At 34.0% G+C, this 21,187-nt stretch overlaps 2 protein-coding genes and 1 pseudogene across 5 annotated transcripts; 1 reads left to right on the plus strand and 2 right to left on the minus strand.

Moving 5' to 3' along the window:
* Positions 1-2,129: 2,129 nt before the first annotated feature.
* On the minus strand, positions 2,130-10,291 carry LOC129305993 (uncharacterized). Of its 2 annotated transcripts, XM_054946266.1 has the most exons (19): positions 9,915-10,291; positions 8,773-8,892; positions 8,567-8,692; positions 8,396-8,458; positions 8,178-8,285; positions 7,596-7,673; positions 5,957-6,049; positions 5,772-5,858; positions 4,643-4,744; positions 4,444-4,563; positions 4,288-4,350; positions 3,778-3,926; positions 3,493-3,574; positions 3,354-3,412; positions 3,200-3,245; positions 2,882-2,973; positions 2,717-2,786; positions 2,536-2,612; positions 2,130-2,442 (listed from the first exon to the last, which is right to left on the minus strand). In XM_054946266.1, the coding sequence occupies exons 1-18, from the start codon at positions 10,143-10,145 to the stop codon at positions 2,541-2,543; spliced, it is 1,761 nt and encodes a 586-aa protein (XP_054802241.1). In that variant the 5' UTR covers positions 10,146-10,291; the 3' UTR covers positions 2,130-2,442; positions 2,536-2,540. The 2 variants fall into 2 exon arrangements, with proteins under 2 accessions (XP_054802241.1, XP_054802239.1); XM_054946264.1 differs by having other exon boundaries at positions 2,130-2,612; positions 9,915-10,290.
* Positions 10,292-12,572: 2,281 nt separating this feature from the next.
* On the minus strand, positions 12,573-17,300 carry LOC129305406 (uncharacterized; annotated as a pseudogene).
* LOC129306897 (protein RTF1 homolog) lies at positions 16,976-20,043 on the plus strand. 3 transcript variants are annotated; one of them, XM_054947690.1, is made up of 3 exons: positions 16,976-17,326; positions 17,709-17,792; positions 17,897-20,043. In XM_054947690.1, exon 3 carries the CDS (start codon positions 17,933-17,935, stop codon positions 19,880-19,882), a length of 1,950 nt encoding a protein of 649 aa, XP_054803665.1. In that variant the 5' UTR covers positions 16,976-17,326; positions 17,709-17,792; positions 17,897-17,932; the 3' UTR covers positions 19,883-20,043. The 3 variants fall into 3 exon arrangements, with proteins under 3 accessions (XP_054803665.1, XP_054803666.1, XP_054803664.1); XM_054947691.1 differs by lacking the exon at positions 17,709-17,792 and having other exon boundaries at positions 16,976-17,432; XM_054947689.1 differs by lacking the exon at positions 17,709-17,792.
* The last annotated feature ends 1,144 nt before the right edge of the window (positions 20,044-21,187 follow it).

The raw sequence follows: 21,187 nt of genomic DNA on the forward strand, positions 1-21,187 counted from the left end.
TTACAATTTTCTCTCTCTTCTCTCGTTGGGTTTTATATATACGACTAAATCTCACTTCTTGTGAAGTTAATGCTTAATTTGATAGTAATATATATAATAGTAATTAAATATAATTTAAACGAGACTGTTGATTATTCCCACTTGGTGAAGACGACGACGACGACGACGACGACTTGAGAAGTGATAGATGGAATCAAATTTTATTCCTTATGGGGACAAGCATTTGTGTTTTATAATCAAACGTGTGGTCAGTGCTATATTGCGTTTTCTTAAATTTTTGCTATAATAATGTTCATATTGGATAGGCCCTAGGGGTCTATAATTCGTCCAGTCTTACTAGCAATACTTTATATATATATATATATATATATATATATAATGTTGAGTAATTGATAATTTGATATTATTAAATTTTCTTGCTGGATCCTGTGTCATGTTAGTGTTTTAGACTGGAGCGCTTGGTCATTTTGGTCGACGCGAGGAAGTTGCAATTTTGAGAATGTGAAGTAATAAATTAATTAATTATATGTCAACAGATAATTAAATTAATTAATAAAAATTTGATTTATGACTTATAACGTCGTGAATTCAAATTTTATTATAAATGTGAAAGTCTTATTAAATATATTATGAAGTGTTTAACCATAATAAGTTGGAATTATTGATAATGACATCTGTGTTTTAAGTAAGCAAGTAATCGGAGGTTTGATTCTCAACTTTTTTGTGTATGGAGTAAACTTAGTTGAGAGAATCTGTCTGTTATCCTCTGTATGCTGAGACAAAGTAGTTTCTGCTGTCGACGGCGATACTCCGAATCGTGTGATTAATCAATTTCTTGGAGACAAGGATTAATAGAAGGAGGAGGTTAAGCGAAGAAAGAATAAGATCGAGAATGATGATGGTGGAGCCAGGCTGAGATGCGTATAAGCCTAATTGGATTGGACAGGGTCGAATAATTTCGTTGGGTCTAATCCCGATCACATTCGGGGCAATTCGTTTTGTTGTTTGTCAATTGTCAATACCAAATTAGGGTTTTACTCTTTGTTTTTCTTGAAAGAAAAAAAAAATTCTGCGAAACACTAAACACCGTTGTTGCATGGAAAATGATGGAGTTGCCTATTCTTCATTTCCCACTCTCTCCACTTTTCATCTCAACCATACCATTAGATTTTTTTTTATTTGAATGATTGATATTTAATATTTTATAAAATTAATTTTTTTAATTATAATATTAAATCTTGAATTGTAAACTAGATAAAATTAATTATATCTTCAATTTATTTATTCATTTTTCATAAATTTTATGTTTTAATTAATAATTAAAAAAATAAAAAAAATTAATTTTATAAAATATGAAATTTCAGTCATTAAAAAATAAATCTATAGTTGAGATGAGAAATGGAGAGGAAGTTAAAAAAAAGAAAAATGGAAAGAAGCCAACTCTGAAAATGACTTGGACCGTTCACAATGCTTGTTCAATACAATTATGGTGTTACACTAAAGTAGTTGCACGATTTTCTGCATCTCTATTTAATTACTATTTCGATTTTATTTCTTTTTCGAGGATATTTTAAGAAAAAAAATTTTGGTTGGGTTTTCTTCAACATCTAAAATTTTATTTGATTTTTTTTTTTGGGAATTCACCTTTTGTTTTATGCGCTTATAATTTATTTATTTTCATCATTTCAATTTTTATAGATATATGATTAAATTCAATTGCTATAATTAATTTACTTTTCAATCCTCTATATGTCAAATATCTGAAATGAAGAGATTAATTTACATTAACGTAAATGATATAATTAATGTTGCAAATGTATATAGAACACACATTAAAGATAAAAGAAGGCAAATCTAAGACTGCCGTTGGTCCAAAAGGAAAACCTGCATTATGGAGACAAAATTTGAGTGATTCAAATCTTAATTTTAATTCAATTTTCATTAACTTCCCGGGGGGTAAAAAAATGGTCTCCCTGCTTAGCAAGTACAAATTAATTAGTTTAGTAATTGTTCCAAACCCATCCATTGTCATTGTGATAATTGGCATGCTGAACATAAAAGGTCCTGGTCAAGTCCAGTGAATGAAACCGATTGTTCAGCAACTGAATCAAGTTTTCAAGAACAATCCATCAAGCGAACCACGAACAGCAACACATGAATTAGTGATTACATATTATTAGTTTACAGAAGGCAGAAGCGCACAAGTTCCAGTACCTTGCTTAAGACGAAGACGACAGGATAACAAGTAAATATAACTATCCTAGGAGACGTGGGCTTCTCAGGCAAACATCCACATCACAATAGTAATAATTCTCAAACTTCTAATTATAGCCACCTAGTTGTCTCGTCGAGGCCACATTGTTTGACCCACAGCACTGTACGCAATCTCAGGTTCATTCTATCACAGGGTAGTCTCTACTAAACTATTGCTTCGAGTAATATCTGACACATGAAGCCAAAAAGAAAGCAAGTTTGATACCAGATGCTTGTTGCCAGAGTCAACCCCAATAAGAATGCCAGAATAGAACCAAATACCACGCCTAAAACTTGAAGTCCTTCTTCTTGGACTTTCCCTCCTTCTCTTGCATCTTTCTCTTCCTCTTCTTGGCATTCTGCACCATGATCACAAAATTGAACATGAATCAAGATTCACTCAAAAAAATGAAATGAATCTCTTTACCCCTGACATCACACCAAAGTTAAATGCACAGCATACCTCTGCAACCATATCACTAAAATCTTCACGCTGGCTCCGCAGCTTCTCTTCCTCCCTTGCTTCTTCATACCTGCATTAGTTTCAGCAGAGTCATATCAAATAATGTCCTGTGAAGATTTACATCACTAGCACATTAATCAGCACTAGAAAGAATCAACTTCATACTTTGCAGGCAAGACATTTTCCATCACTTCCAACTCTTCTGGCTGTAAAGTAACATCCACCTTATCTGACTTCTGACCTCTAAGCAAGTCAACCTGAAAATAATAAGGCCAGAAACTATAATTCAGACTAGTTGATATTGATAATCTATATAATCTATATACAGCAAGCAATATGAAGCAAAACAATGGACTTGCATAAAGGAAGATTAGTCTATGTTTATGCAAAGTCCAATATGATCATAAAATGTTGGCCTAAAAAATGATAGTAAAATAACGTCCCCCTCCCCAAAAGAAGAAGGCAATAGAAAAACCCTCTTACTCTTTTAGCAGCTGACTTGTCCTGGGCGCCAGTGTTGACCACATAACTGTGGAGAGAGAAGCATAAGAACTTGCTCAAATCAAACAATTTTACTAATCAACACACGAATATATATATATATATATATATATTAAATGGCACAGGTATTGCATACGTGTGAGTGGTTCCAAGTAAGGTTCCTGGTGCAATTCTTTCTTCCTTCTCTTCAAGCACCTAAAAGCGTAAACGATGGGTTAGTTGATACAACTGTTGAACATGCAGGCAGAAATTGAAGTGAGGGTGAAAAGACTCACTTCATAAAGAGGTCTCTCAGGTTCCTTCCTCTGCTGCTTACGAAGGTCAATGACATCAGGTGTTTCCACTCCAGTGGGAGTACTGGGGTAAAAAGCAAAGGTAAAGGAAAACAAGTTAACAATCACAGTATTGTATGCTACCCTTCTAATATGTAATAAACTGCCTCCAGCCTTTCCACCTCTCAAAAGAATTAACCAGAGAAAGCTAGGTAAATTGATCACTACCCTTATTAATGAACCTCCACAACCTTAGAATGAAATCTATATGGGGGGAAAAAAACCAACCTTGAAAGACTATCAACAGATTGAATACCATCCTGAAGTTCCTCCTCCTCCATTTCTTGCTCCTCTTCCTCTTCCTCTTCTTCCTCCTCCTCCTCCTCCTCTTCCTCCTCCAAGTCACCCCAGTGTTTGCTCTTATCAACTGGTTCCTCCTGAATTAATGTCATGTGTGCAAGTAAAATACAAAATAGCAACAACATAATAAAATGCAGAACTTTATTTGAGTTGGTAAAAATGAGCAATCAAGTAGGCTGGAAGCCAAGAAAAAAAAATAATGAAGGATGGCTTTCCAAAAACAGAGATGCGTTTAACTAAAGACCCAACTACCCTACTCTGGCATTATCTTTCATTAAAGGCAGGAATCAATATCAGATACCATAATCACTGTACATAAACTACATTCCTTATTTTTGTGCGATTATTTAAAAAATGCAGACCCAAGCATTTAACGCACCAGCAGACTTGCTAGTTGATATTGCTAGATTACACATTACAATTATCGTGATAACCCACCTCATAGTTAGGTTGTTCTTGTTGATGAACGCCAAATACATCTCCATACAGAGGACGCCCATACTGTCACAAATACAAGCATATAAAAGATAAGAATAAAGGGTATTAATTTTTTTTTTATTCCAGCAATCCATTAAAATCAAAGTAAAAACTTACTTCATCAACAGGAGGCTTGCCCCATCCACCAGGATGATAACCAAAACTAGCACCAGGAGGAATAGGAGCATTCAACCCAGGGATCTTAAGATGAGGGTATGATGGTGGAGGACCATATCTCTGAAAACATAATATAGTCAACCGGTCAAGAACAAAATAATATGACAAACCAACTACACAAGACATTCTTTAATATTACCTGCATATTAATAAGCCATGGAGGTGGAGCACCTTCAGGCATACCAAGAGCCTCTTTCAGATCTTGGGACAACAGGCCGGGTTTCATCTCCCTCAACTTTACCTGTACGCGAAACAAAACAAAAAATTTCAACATATCAGACAAGAACCAAGTTAAAGGTACCAATAACCTGACTCTTAGAACAATCTATAGAGGAAATCTTAAACCTTACCCATGTAAAGGACAAGAAAAGGAGGGAAGATTAGTTTTCTTTGATCACTATAGTTCAAATATCTGTCATTAGTCCTTGTAATTTTAAAACAAATTTTAATTTAGCCTCTGCCATGAAACTTTCATTGGTATCCTGTGAAGTTTTGCCGATGTAACCAACTAAATATTATCTTGGCATTTTAAATATGTATGATTCAAATCAATTGTCTAACTTAAACTAAGTAGCATCAAGTGTCATACACGTGAGCTAATTTCAATTTCATTATCTAACTTCATCCCTTTTGTTGACATAAATTATACGTACTCAGCATTGAAGATGACAAATTGTTGCCTGCATCAGTAAAATTTTATTTAAATAATGGCATAATAACAATGGAAATCAAATTAAAACATTTTAATTCAGGACTTAATTATAGAAGTTTAAACAATAAGGATCAAATTAAATATTTCAGTTAAAGACCAAAACATAGTTTCACCTACATTTTCTCAACAGAAAACATGAAGGGGAAAAAAAAAACAGAGCAACTAAACATAGAACACTACAAAGATACAACAACAACAACAAGCCTTTATCCCACTAGGTGGGGTCGGCTTGAACACTACAAAGATAGATTCAGAAATTAACGTCTATTACATCTTTTCAGTTTCTCGGACTAATGAAAGCACACCCAAAAAATAGAGGTATTTATTGTTAAAGAACTCCTATCAACAGTCTGATATCCATGGTAGATTTTCCTAATTAAGTCAGCAAGAAAAGCAACGCATCAACTAATCTGCCTAAGCTAGAACTTCAAAATGAAATGATTTTGTCCATTACTCAGCCCTGAACAAAACCATAAGCATAAGAATGCAACTCAAAGACACATTTGAAGTTGAAGTCAAAGAATCCGCTTATTATATAAGTTAGTAAGTATTATACCTCAAATTCTTTCCCCTCATGGTACAGGTCCCCAAGGCTTGTCAGCTTTGGCTTTGTCTGATATTTAAAGAATGCATCATGAAGAACCTAACACATAGCAACCAAGAGAAGTGTTATAAGAAAATAGTTTGGGATGATACATGCAACACAATAGCACAAATTGGAGAGGAAATTATTAAAGAAACCTGATAGTCAATGTCCATTTTCCCCATTTTTGGTTGCATACGTTCCCTTTGCTTTTGCTTCAACTTCTTACTATCTTCTTTCTCAATGTAGGCCTGCATGAAAAGACATTAGATAACTTGACAGGCAAGTAACTACTACAGCAACATAGCAATGTAGGAACACATCTTAGAAAGATGCATAACATAGGGAGCTCCATCCAAGCCATAACAGATGAAGATACGGGCACGTCCCCCAGTTGGAAGAGGATCGGATGACATCAGAGTGGTTATATTATGCTCTTCAGAGTAAATATTAAAATATCCCACTCTGAATCCAATATAGTCTAAATCTAAATAATAGAAAAAATCGAGTAATAACCATAGACCAGAAAGGACTATAGCATTGATTGACCATTAGCATCCACACTAGTTATTTGGTAGAGTAGAAAGATTCTTAAGAGCATGGATGGAATGGAAAATATAAATGAGAATGCAATGGAATCCTGTGACCAAAAATCACATTTGGTATGACAGAGAAAGGAAAGGGAATGAAAGGTAAGCAAGAAGGGAAAAACAGCTTTTAATAACAGTAATAACAACAACTAAATAGGGAAAATTGCAGATTAGGACCTCGTGCTGTAGGTATTTATGACTTTATGTAGAAGAAACTTAAATTTAGAAATCATTCAGAAAGACTCAGACTCTAAATTTTGAATGCGCGTGAAAATCACAATTCAAGATCTGGTGCCAAAAAAATTTTGGCCATGGGCTCTTCAAAATATTTCAAACTCTAAAATCCTTTCATATAAATCATTATTGTCATTTGCGCCAAGATAAGCATTTATCAAATCTTTCCATTCCAACAGTACATTTCCAACAAAATAAAGCAAACAGAATGATCTGGGTTTGTAAAGAGTACATTCAATTTATCTTTCCATCTCTAACATACCATATAATAATTCCTCACTTTCCGTCTCCTACCTTTCCTCACCTCTCTCTTAAACCTACCAATCATCCACATAGTTTTTGTGATGGACCCAAAAATTGCAGACAGATAATCAAATATAACCTCCCACCTGTCTAATATCTAATAGCATAAAAAAATGTCTTATGTCCAGCTAATCAATAAACAAAGAGAACTGTTGACAAACAAATCGAAAGCTCATTATCTGCATTCCCCTTCTAAATTTTTAAACAACAATTATATCAACATTGCCAAGAACCATCAAAGGTTCAAAGTTAGAGGCCATTTTATTTATGTTTAAAAAGAATGATTCCTAGATTGCCTACAAAAAGTGATTTATTGTTTAGAAATTTTTATGAACAGAATAAATTATTGTGTTTGATTACAATCATAAAAAAAAACTTTTTACTCGAAAGTGATTCTTAAAAAGCTTACACAAACCTCAACAAATTTCATAAAAGTGCTTTTTTTAATTAAAAAAGTTTCTTTTTCCATTAAAAAACTGAAATAACCGGGCGCCCAAACAACTACTGAAAGCAGCTCCTACAATGCATTCACAAAAGAATTGTGCAACTGAATCACAGCACATCATAAACTGATTCCTTTCTTTTCTTGGCCCCCAGGGAAGAAGGGGTTTATTCCAAAAGGAAAAAAAAAAAAACAAAGAGAAAAAGACATAAAACCCATGACTGTTACCTGTCTGATTTTCTCAATTCCAGTTGCAGCAATAAAATCAGGAAGCTGAAAGGGTTGTTTCTCAATACCACGTTTTCCCTGAAAAAGACAATAACCCAGCTCTCGATAAGATACAAGTAAATTGCTTATAACCTAAAATCTGGAAACATGTAGACTATAAATCATTGAAGACAACAGAAATTCAGCCCCAGCATTAATCACAATGGTAAGGTATCTGAAAATTCAAAGCAGAACTATTAGCATCTTAGTCATATATTAATGGCCAATATAGTATCATGCAACAAAGTCATATCATAATGTACCCCATCGTATAACATCATATAAAGGTCCATATCCCCATATAAACTACAAAAGATATTAAAAGAGAAACGATTCAAGGATGCCCATGGCCAAACACCTACAGGTCCAGGCTCGGTGATTGTCACAGCAGCTCCCCTGCAAGAACCACATTAATACATATAAGAGAAACCTTATCGACGGTATCTTCCAACACCTAATCCCAACATCCCACATGTTGACCGCACCCATCAGACATGTTTCCATCTTTAACACACAATAGTAAATAGAGAATTGCTTATTAACCTGCAAAAATTTCCTCTTCTGACACCAATGCCTTGGTACAGGAACAGTATTTCGATATGATTTCAAGTATACCAGCAACTTTGGATCTGCTGCAGTAGCATCCCACACCTAAAAAATGAAAGAGAAACTGAAAATAAGCAAAATGGCCATGACACTAAAAAGTAAAAGGCAGTGAAAGGAGATCAAACTTTTAACAATAATAAGCATCACATTCCAACCTCAACAACATCAGGCCTTGAGCAAATTTGTTTTAATTCAGCAATCTTCATCCGTCTTTGAAGCTGAACACAACATAAATCTTTTAGCATGATAGATTGATAGTGCAACTGAAGGATAATACATGAGATGAAATACCAAAAAGAACAAAATATCATTACAAATTGCTAGACCTTTTTCTTCTTGTTTGAGATGCCTTTCTCCTTTTGATCATTATCATTTTCTTCCTCTTCTGAATCAGAATCGGCCTTCTTTGTAGTAGCAGCGTTTTCTGCTGACTCATCCTTCTTCTCATTATCCTGCTTGTACAGAAGCATACATTTAAACGAATACTACACAAAGACAAAATGAGAAATCAACAACGAACAAGATTCATTACCTCAGTACCAGTAACATCAGTGAAACTAAACTTCTCAAATATTTTTCTAAATTCTTCATCTAAACCTTCATCTAGCTCTGCCTTCTCTGGAACATACTCAACTTCAACATTTTCAAAAACCTACATAGAATCAATGGTAATATACAAATGTCAACTAGCGCACTTTTCCTGCAGCATGACAACTGCAAATTACAATTGGCACAACACAAAATCTGATCTTATTGCCAAGATAATTCTCAAAATGACAAAACACTCGTGACTAAAGCTCAATGGAAGAACTACAGGATTAGCCTTGGAAACTGAAATTTGAAATGTATGCTACATGCGCCTTCATTAATCATCAAAAACAGAATTTCAAAAACAAAAAGGTTAAATTAACTTCAAACGAAGTCCGGTTGCCAATACAAAATTAAGCAGATGACATATCTAAGTTTCTTATATTTGATTCATAATCAAATTTGCATCAACTTTATACTTTTGAAAATATACCAAAGTACAAACTTCCGAAGAGTCAAACATCCTAAACAAATCACCAAAAAACATCCACACCCACCTTTCATATTTCAACACACTCAATAGCTTCTGCAATCCTAACTTTGACCTATGCCCTTGGCCTGAATACAATGAATATGTAAAACCTAACCGCTCCATAAACCAAAGTATTTAGTCCATAAAGCTTTTCCCAAAAACAGTCCTAGAATAAACCAAAAGTTAAACTCCGCCTATCAAATTACAATCATCCCCAAAGCCACGACTGCATTTCATCCCATTTCTCTTCCTACAATTTCTCAACAGCCATGGCTAGAATTTCACCCTTCAACTAACTTTCAACTCTAATTCTTTAGAAATCTTCAAGTTCTCGCGTTTTTAAAGAAACGCAAACTCTGTTCACTGAAATAGCAACTACGACCAAGTGCCTCTCCCCTACGCAACGCCAAAGGACAAACTCCGTCCAAGTACGTAACCCTAACTTCACTGCGATAGCTTTCAGCAAACACAAATAACTACTAACAGAATCAATCTGTCTAGTTTCCACATTTTCGGTAATCAAAAGCAGGGATTGCAAACCCCAACTTCATACAACAACTAATTAAACTCACCAAAAGTATTAACAGCCATAACCGACATAAAACGATAAGTACCTGTTGCGGATCCGTATTCTCCTTCGCGTCGTCATCGGCTGTATCTGCTGCCTCACCATCTTCAGTGGCATTAGACTCCCCCTCCTGTGAGGCCTTGTTGTTCTTCTTCTGCTTCCGGCGGCGACGACGGCGCTCGCTCTCCCGCGACTTCTTGGCGGCTGAATTGGAGGTGGCACTCAGATCTCCGTTGGCAACGACGCCGTTTTCATATAGGAGCGTCTCAGCTGCCATCGCTGGGGTCTGGTCCCCTCGCGCCAATCGAGACGAAGAGAGGATGCTAGTATGGTTTCCTCAGTGACGCCTGAACAGGAAAACGTACTCGTAGATGTTAGGATAGATGAAAAGATCGCGGGACGGAAGGGAATTCATGAGCGAAAACTACATTGGATCGATTTATATCCAGAAGCAATCTAGGGGACAGGCACGATGACACTGAGATTGGGCTTTTTGCACACTTTTTGATTTTTAGCCCACTTTTCAATGGCTAGTCTGATAAACTATAGTTAGCCCACTTGTCTTATTAGATGAAACAATAATTTTGGCCCATGATCTTATAAAAGATTGGATTGCGTACTTGATAGTTTATTTAGTACAAATTTGCGAAAATTACGTACAAGTCTCACAATACAGACTTATTCACCAATAAGTCCTACAAAATTCAAAAGCCACAAGCAAGTCCCTTAAGTCTTGAATCTAATTTAAAATTAGACTATAAAAATAATAATACCTTTATTAAATAGAAATTACATCAATCGAATAATTAATTTACAACTATTTTATCAATAATTTATAATTATATTTTTAACATTTTACAACTATAATTTCATATATTAAAAGTCAAACAATCATGTATTACTAATAAAATTCAACATTAATTATTTACAACTAATTCATTAGTAACTTATAATTATAACTTCAAATTTTTACAACCATTACTTCATATATTCAATAATTCAACTAATCAATTTAATTATTAAATATGTGAAATTATAATTGTAAAAACATAAAGTTATAATTATAAATTATTGATAATGTAGTTGTAAATTATTTAATTGATGTACTATATATATCTTTAATAGGGGCATTATTATTGTTTTACCTTAATTTCAAATTACACTTGAGATTTAGTTGTAGTTTCTAATTTCACGAAACTTGTTTATAAATATTTTTATTTCATGAAACCTATGTGTAATTTTCCTTAGAAATTAACTACTTATGTGTTACCAAAAAACTACTTATGACATATAGATAAGGAAAAATCGCACCCAAAGATACGGGGGAAAAGTCATTCACATATAAGAATTAATAACAATTTATCATTCAAAAAAATAAGTTTATATTTTCGTTTTAACAATTAATATCATATTAATCCTTTTCTGCAATCTTCACAAGTCCTTAGATGTGATATTTCCTATAAATAATCATAGTACATTTGTTTGCTTTTTTTTTTTATCATATTCTATATTAATAATGACCGTTAATTCATAAATCAATTTTTTATGATAAAGAACAAACGCTGAAGAAAAGAAGAAGAAATTGTTGAACAACGCATTGAATCATATAAAAAAACCATGGTATATGTCCTCATGTTTTATCTATAGGTTATCTCCTTAAATTTTTTTGTCAACTATCAACAATCAAGTCAAATATATTATACAAAGTACATTCTCTCTCGGTCATTGGCTCTTTTTTTTTTTTTAAATTTATTCTTCATTCTTAGTGCGTTTTCATTGGTTACATTTTTTTCCCCGTGTCCAGATTGGTCCTTTCATTTTCTTTCGAAACGTTCAACCTTTTGATGTTGATCCAGTTTTTATGAGTTCATATCACACCATTGTTGCGTGAGAGTTGTGTGGGTTGTTCACATTTATTTTGGCTAATTGTGATAGCGGTTTTTTCTGAGCAGTTTCACTCAAATTGATTTACAAAAGCAGCCATTTAATTGATTGATCACCAACTCTCATTATTAATGGTTGTTATTTGATTGGTGATTATAAATAAATAAATAAATATATATATATATATATATATATATATATTAAGGTCTTGTTTAGCCACTAGGAATGAATGTAGTGAAATGGATTAAAAAAATTAGGACAAAAATAAATTAAATTATCCTTTCCCCCATGATACATATAATAAAACTTATTAATTTGTATTATAAATGTGAAAATTATCACACCTTTTAAAATTTTTATAAATTATGATTTTCAACCCCATGAAGTCCTTGTTCTTATGAAAGTGCTCACTTATTCCATTTGATCATCTTATTTTTATTTTTATTTTTTTAATTCATTCCATTTCAATTTTTTTAATAAGCAAATGAGACATTATTAGATTTATTTAGATTATACAAGCCATAGTTCCCAATCAGGCTCATTGCAATTCCTATTACACAATACTTCTCCCCTGGTCTAAAATATAAATAACCTTTAACAATAATCTGTATGTTAATAAAATCGTTACTCTCATGAAAATACATATTGTATTCTTTTTTACCTTTAGTTTTAATTTATGATAAGTGAGAAAAATGTCATAAATTTACAAATATGAGAATCCAAATTAATAAATACAAGAGTCATATGGATTTTTTTTAACAAATATTAAGTTAATTATATTTTGGAATCATTGCACACAATAAAGAGACATGGGATGATCAACTACAAATAGAAACCTTTATACTCTGGACAAACCCTACGCATACTGAGGAGCACAATTATCACAAATAACAATTCACAATAAAATGTGCTCACTAAGCAAGCTAAGGATAGGTTAACTAACTTGTTCAGGGAATTGCTCATGAACAAAGTGAGTTCCTTCAGGAATGAATGTGATCTCTAAATTGGGAACATGTTCTTTTGCCTTTTCACTCTTCACTAGCTCTTCAATCCCTGGAAATTTAAGCACATAATCTTTCCCACCCATTATCAGAAGTGCTGGAACTTTTACAACTGGATCTGCTAAATTCAGTTCTTCACCAAATGACCTATCATGCCAATCAAATCCAATGTCACAAGCAAGAATTCATGTCCCCTCTAATATGTGAAATTATGGGCAAGTAAAAGTACATGATAAGATTTGCCAGGAAATCAATAGCTCTTTAACATACAAGACAAATTAAAACTTCTTTGTGTGTGTTTGGTTTTCAGTTTATTAAAAGTTTATTTGGTGAAATTCAATTTAATAAAAGTCAGTTGTTGTAACGAAATTTATGTTTGGATACATTTTTTTTCGAAAGTCAGTTTAGTAAACTGAAAATTATTTGGATTAATAATGATTTATGCTTTTAAAATGTAGTTTTGAATATATAATAACAAAAAAGGATATTGATTTATGATAATTTATAATTTTTATTATACAAATAAAATATATTAAAAATGTGAAAAAAATTCAAAATAACATAAAATTTAACATGTTAAATAATAAGAATAAAAAATGTAAAGTTTAATATTAAAAAAATATAATAAATAATTCAACAATCATTAATATTGAATGACATATCTTATATATAAGATTAAAAACTTTTTTCTTTTTCTTTTTTATATACAGAAGGTTTATAAAATTATCTCATCATATAATCTATTTGGCCTTGTGGCTATTGTACTAAATTCAAATTCTAATAAAATAGAGTACGCAATAAGTACTGTAAGAAAATAAGGGCAGTATAGTCAACGCTAGAAAGTCAGTTTAAAAAGTTTTAAAAAGTTAAGTTTTTAAATTTCTTTTCAATAGCTTTCTCAATGTACATTCAAAAAGTCAGTTTGGCTAATCATGAAATTCTCAAATAACATCCTACATTCCAAAAGCGCAAGAGTACATCTCAAAAGCCAAAAGTCATATATTTAAACGGGCCCTTTGTTTTGTCCTCTCTTTCCAGAATATAAAGCACAAAAACTTGTGAAGATAGAGATATGTCAGACCCAGTGGAATTCTCGATTACTAAAAATCGCATGCCTGTGCTTCTTAGTTTTTCAGATACACCAACACTGGAATAACTCAAGCACCTGTATGGAACTTGCAAAGCCATTTGAAATCCAGACTTCTCATACAAACCTCCATATGTTGCAAGTTCATCTTCTGTGATCCAAGAGGGAAGTGGAGCAGATGGCTCCACTAGATGTCTAGATCCATGATCTCCTGGTTCTCTTGAGCTATTGGGATCTCACTTCTGGAAAAGAGAATGAAAACGTTTCACACTACCGTCATAATCAGCCTCTGCCCTTCCTGGTTCCTGAAATGGATAGAAACAAACTAACAATGGTCATATTTTTTTATGAATATAAGTATGAAAGAAGGTCATAAGAATTGAAACTTACCCTCCATCTCAAGATATAGAAGCCTTCAGGATGGCATTTCTCAAACACAGAGCGACCTGGAGGCACATAAGGAAACCCCAATGCGACAACTCCTTAGACCCTTCTGGGTGCAGAATGGAGAAAAATATGCATGCCTAGCTCCAAAATCTTTTCCCATCAGAAAAACCTAAAAACACAGAGTTGGGACTACTGAATTAGGTTATTAGGTAAGTGACTAATGATACAGTCTCATCAGTCGCAAAAAGTAGGCATAGTTCCTCCGTTTTTATTTTACAATAATGCAACACAACAAATTAGGGAAACATGGATTTCTTCCTGAGCGCATTTCACTATAGTATATTCTTAACACATTCCAGAGAAAACTTACGATTGTTTCACATCTAAAGATAGAGACAAACCAACTTCATCATGTTTACTTGGATCAAATTAACTTGAGAATCATATATTCGGTTGACTATTGACACTAGTTTATTGCAAATGCAAGTAATCTCACAGAAAAATTGCAAGCAGACAGTGAATTGCCATTATGATTTTCTTTCAAATCTACCAGATTCTGGGAATTGCAAGGTCTTCAATCAAAAGCCAGACCCGTCACAATTTACTATATTTTCTCATTTAATAGAAAATTTACAAATTCATTACCCTAGTAAGATCGAGAGCATCAAGAATTCCAAGGAGGTCGTTGAGAAGATCAGATAAGGTATTGACACTAGTTTATTGCAAATGCAAGTAATCTCACAGAAAAATTGCAAGCAGACAGTGAATTGCCATTATGATTTTCTTTCAAATCTACCAGATTCTGGGAATTGCAAGGTCTTCAATCAAAAGCCAGACCCGTCACAATTTACTATATTTTCTCATTTAATAGAAAATTTACAAATTCATTACCCTAGTAAGATCGAGAGCATCAAGAATTCCAAGGAGGTCGTTGAGAAGATCAGATAAGGTAGCCTCTTCGGGTTCGGGTGGTGGATCGGAAATCCCGTAGCCTCTGTAATCGGGGGCAATTTCCCTGAGTCCGGCATTGGCCAGGGCAATCATTTGGTGCCGCCAGGTGTACCATATCTCCTGGAATCCATGCAGGAAAACGACGATGTTAGGACCTGCAAAGGAAAATGAAAAAGGGTGTTTGACTGAAGAAGAAGATGATGATGATGATGATGATGAGGCGTAGGGAAAAAGGAATCAGGAAACTACATGATTCGGACCCTCTCCGATTTCAGCAATGTGAAGTTTCAGGCCTCCAGAGTTGATGAACTTGAGCTGAATTTGATCTAATTCCGTGTTCTCTCTGAAACTTTTGGACCATTGACTAAAATCTGCTTATGAACAGCATTCACTCTGTTCAAAGCATGAGCAGTACTGTTCAACTTCCGTGGCAACGTCCTCTTCACTGTCAACACTAATTTTCTCAACCCTCTTCGCACTCCTCCATAATCGGTCTGAAATGGCTCATTCTTCCACAGGCCCCTGTCGGCCTTACGCTAAGATCGTATATGTTGTAGTCCCTAAAAACAGTACAATTTTAATACTTTAAAATTTTAATTATAAATCAAATAATTCATATTAGAATCTTCCAAATAAGATTAGTAGATTACAATATACATTTTTTTTTTTGGATATAACCTGTATACTTTCATGAGTGTAAAGGTGGTTACCCGTTAAACAAGAAAATTTTCAATCCTTAAGCATGGAATATTTGAGATATAAATTTTTTTTCATTTTATCATATTGGTTTGAATATTTGAGATCTAAGATATATTTAAACTAATTATCTGGCAAAAAAATATATGTATTTAAAATAATTATTTTGGATATACATATAAAATTTTGAATCATAATTATTTAATTCAGATATTAAGTAATATGAGACAATTACTTAATAGTATTATTTATTTATATAATCCAAAAAATAACTAATGAAAATTTTCAATTTCAATTTAGTAGACATAAAAATAAATTATTGAATAATTAAAATACTTTAGATTAATATTATTAAATTATTAAAATACACGTATTTATTCAATAGATATGGAATTAATTTCTTAAATATAGTCGTCTGCCTAAAATTTGAGTTCGACCGTATACGTTTTGAATACTTATCTGATTGGTTGTAACTAATATTATTATTGAAAGAGAGCCGAACACAGATTGATAAATAAAAGAATAGTGCATAAATTTTTAATTCATTTTTTCTAATATATATATATATATATATATAATAATAATAATAATTTAAATTTCATAAAAAATTGTTCTTTTCTGATAACCTTTTTTTATAATAATTAAAAAAACGATAAAAATTGTTTTAGTTTAAAACTTTTTTTTTCTTACTGAAGTATATATTTAATACTCTTACTTTACATAATGTTTTATTTTAATTTTTAAACTTTATGAATTATTTTTTAATTTTTTAATATTAATATTATTAATTTTATTTTAATAAATTTTTATATTAAATTTTTAAATATTGATAAAAAATTTAAATGTTTACATATTAATTTTTTTTAGAATGACATACAGAATAATAACTTAAAACTAATAATATTAGAATTAAATATTTAAAAAAATATTTTATAATATTAAAATATTAAATTAAAATTTTAAATAAAGTTAGAAAAATAAAAATATATTTTAATGTTTTTTTATTTTTAAATAAGCCCCCCCGACGTACCCCATTTTTGTCGAGACGGACTAGATCGTAACTATTAGCTTAATAAATTTAATATATCTTGACATCTCTCATCTTACGAGATGAATTAGCCATTAGGTCGGATCAGAATCTACGAGGCCTTGGTGGCTTGGCTGGGTCGACGCTTCCGGACCAGCGCGTGTAGCCGGTGACGGAGAGATTGACGGAGATCTTTACCGGCTGTGACAGCGGTGCTGCAGTGAGAGAAAATCGGTGGCTGGGGCCAAGTTTTTGGGCGAGAACGCTTCGCAAATCCGGGGGCGAGGGACTACGGAGCAGCAACGTCGCTGTCGGCTGAGACTTGACGGAGAAGAGGGAATCGGCTTCGGAGGTGACAACGGAGACAGAGGCGATAGAAACTCCCGAGCTCGAGTCCATTGGAGGGCTAAATTTTCGTTTCCATGGTTAGGATTCCATAAATCTAAGTCTCTCCTTTTATCCAACCATTCAATGATGCGGTTATTGTTGTTCTGTTGGCTACTACACTTACGTGGAGCAAAGTTTTTTCGTGTGAGTTAGCGTGGACAATTGCTGATGTTTAGCTTTGCAAATATGTTAATGCTTCTTCTTTGCAATTAAATTCTCAATCTGTTCCCCTTCATCTGGGCAAATCCGGTACAAAATGCCTCTTTATCGATTTGTTCTGCTTCTTCATGGGTAGTTCAGTAAATTTATATCCCTCTCCCTTCCTGGGCTAAGCTTCCCCCGCCCCTGGCAGAAAAAGCGAGCAGGTGGAAAGGAGGCTGATTTTTATTTCCCATGCTAAAATTTCATCCATCCAAACAGGTGCCAAGACCTCAGCCCCAACCCCAATTCCATCTTTCCTCCATTGTTATTTGACACCCACGTGGCTGAGTTGATCATATTCATGTATAGTCGCCAACTCTTCATATTGTTAGTTATAATACCTAGCTTTCATATAAAGCTGCTTTGTGCCTTATGTGATGGCAATTGACACCTTGGTTTATATGCAGGATCAGTTTGAATTGATACGTTGAAGTGGGACTATCATGGCAGATTTGGAAAATTTGCTTTTGGAGGCTGCGGGAAGAACTGGCACAGGGAGAAAACGACAGTCTCTGCCACCTTCAAGGAGGCAACATGATGGCTCATTTTCAGATGGTGGGAGTGATTCTAGGGATGATGATTCAGATGATGATCTCACTTTTGCTAGCAGAAAGCCCACTGGATCTCAAGTTCCTTTGAAGAAGAGATTAGATTCAACAGAAAGGGATGATGATCAGGTCAGTCAAGAAGAAGGGGATGGGGATGATGGCCATTCTGATCATGAGGGTGATAGCAGTGATGAATCTGACATTGGTGATGATCTTTATAAGAATGAAGATGACCGGCGGAAGCTCTCTGAGATGACTGAACTTCAAAGAGAAATGATCTTGTCAGACAGGGCAACCAAAAAAGATGATAAAAATTTATTGGGTAAGATAGCATCAAAGCGTGAAAAAGGAAAGGCAACAGTGCCCAGAAAGCAGACTCCACCCCTCGCATCGTCTCGTGTGCGTTCATCAGCCAGATCTGCTGACAGGTCAGCTGCTAAGGATGATGCTCTAAATGAATTGCGAGCAAAGCGGTTGAAACAGCAAGACCCAGAAGCCCACCGTAGACTTAGAGAGGCATCTAGAGGTTCAGGGTCCCGACATTTTTCACCAAAGCGCAAGCCTTTTACTTCAACAAGCCTTAGTAGTTCAAGCCATAGTGAGAGTGAAAGTAGGTCTCACAGTGATGATGAAGGGTCAACTGGGGATGGAGGAATTGGTGACAGTGATGATGATAGAGAAATGTCTGATGGGCCAACGTTTGAGGATATTAAAGAAATTACAATCCGTAGGTCAAAACTTGCTAAATGGTTTATGGAGCCTTTCTTTGAGGATTTAATTGTTGGTTGCTTTGTAAGAGTTGGTATTGGTAGATCAAAGTCTGGACCAATTTACCGCCTCTGCATGGTGAAGAATGTTGATGCCACAGAACCTGAGCGGCAGTATAAACTAGAGAATAAAACCACCTACAAGTACTTAAATGTTACATGGGGAAATGAAAATTCTGCTGCTAGGTGGCAAATGGCTATGGTTAGTGACTCTGCACCACTTGAGGAGGAGTTCAAACAATGGGTTAAAGAAGTAGAGCGAAGTGGTGGCAGGATGCCAAGCAAACAAGATGTGTTGGACAAAAAACAAGCCATACAAAAGATTAACACATTTGTATACTCTGCAGCCACTGTTAAACAGATGTTACAGGAGAAAAAATCTGCTTCATCAAGGCCATTAAATATTGCAGCTGAGAAAGATCGACTGAGGAGGGAATTGGAAATAGCACAGGCTAAGAACAATGAGGCAGAAGTAGAGAGAATCAAGACAAGACTGTTAGAATTAGAGGCAGTCAGAAAAGCAAAGGAGAAGGATGCCAAGGCATTGAAGCTGGCTGAGATGAACAGAAAGAACAGGTTTGAAAATTTTAAAAATGCTTCTGAATTGAAGCCAATCAGTGCAACCTTGAAAGCTGGGGAGGCAGGTTATGATCCATTTTCAAGGAGATGGACTAGATCAAGGAACTACTATGCTTCAAAGCCTGGTGAAGCTGGAAATAATAATGGCAATGGCCCAGTGGCTGGTGCAGGCGTCAATGGGACAGGAGCAGCTGTGGAGGCTGGTATGGTGGCTACTGCTGCAGCTTTGGAAGCAGCTGCCGGTGCTGGCAAGCTAGTAGATACAAGTGCTCCGGTGGATCAAGGGACCGAGTCAAATGTGCTGCACAATTTTGAGTTACCAATTTCATTAGCATTGCTTCAGAAGTTTGGTGGAGCCCAGGGAGCTCAGGCAGGATTCATGGGAAGGAAGCAACGGTTGGAAGCAACAGTGGGATTCCGAGTCCCAGAAAACGATGGCAGGAGGCATGCATTGACATTGACTGTTAGTGATTACAAGAGAAGAAGAGGACTTCTATGAAGTTTGTTGCTGCTCTCAGGCAAACCATGCCGATTAAGGCAATCGGTCAACTGCTTTATTAATGTGGAAACTGTTTTGTTTGGCGAAAGAAATGTAGGCGGAGACTGGTTTTTGTTGACTCTGTATTATGTGTACTTCGATATCTTAGATCCATTCAGCGAGTTCATGGTGTTTTCATTCTTTTTCCTTGCACGAAAAAGTTTAAAACATAAAACGTTGAAGTACATATGTCTGTGTCTTTTTACCTTAATTTGTCATTCGGTTGTTGGAATTGGAGGAGATTAACATAAAAATGTCAGGTCCCGGAGAGAAACTTATGTGCCAAAGACAACTCCTATCCTATCGTACTTCAAGCCCCCTGTTATCTTTGTAAATTCTGTTTGTTCAATTTTCCTCTGTGCTCTTCTGTGTGTGTTCATAGCTGCTTTCATGTGCTCTGACTCAGCTTTTCATTTTCTTGGTCCAGAGATGTTTTTCATGCTACTTATTTATTTAGTGGAAAAATCTCATATGCTTAACCTTGTATAGTTTAGGGGTTTGTTTTCAATCAAATTAAGACATGTTTATTTTTTATAAATTATTTATTTTATAACAAATTTTTATAATTAATATTATTAATATATTAAACTTTACATGTCTTGATTTAATTAGATAATAGTATATTAAATATATGAGTCATGCCTTTCTGTAATTATAGGTGCCAGAGCATTCGAAAAGCGCCGAACAATATTGTTACGGCAATGGTAAAATTCAAAGATAGTGCAACTTTTTTCCGAGGAGCTTCTTTGTAAATAGAATATCGAACGAATGCGCACGCAGCAGGGAAAGGAAAGTCCAACTTGGATATTCTGGTTGTGGATGCACTTTTGAAAAATTACGCGTAGGTTCTAGAGAAGAGGTTTTATTATTAAAAAATTATATAAAATGTATAAAATATTTTTAAATCTTTAATTTCATATATTTATAATTTGATAAAGTTCATTTATAATTGGATGACGGGCTCAATTATAAATATCTTTTACTAAATTATAAATATATAAAATTTGAGATTTAGAAATATTTGTACTTTTTATGAAATCTCTTAATAATTAAATTTCTTTTATGAGATTTAGGTATAATTTTTCCTATATTTTGTTTCATATCACAAATGATGTTTCAGGATGACTATATAATATAATTAACTCTAAAAGCTAGTATTATTACGGTAGACTGAGTAAATAAATTATTACATTCTTTATAGTTTAATTCCAATTTAATAAAAATATTATAGAGTAATAAAAAATTAAGAAGTACCTTTCATGTGTT

The sequence above is a fragment of the Prosopis cineraria genome, unplaced genomic scaffold (genome assembly GCF_029017545.1).
Source record: "Prosopis cineraria cultivar Desert tree isolate PC_DT_omini unplaced genomic scaffold, ASM2901754v1 PC3, whole genome shotgun sequence".
Taxonomy (NCBI): Eukaryota; Viridiplantae; Streptophyta; class Magnoliopsida; order Fabales; family Fabaceae; genus Prosopis; species Prosopis cineraria.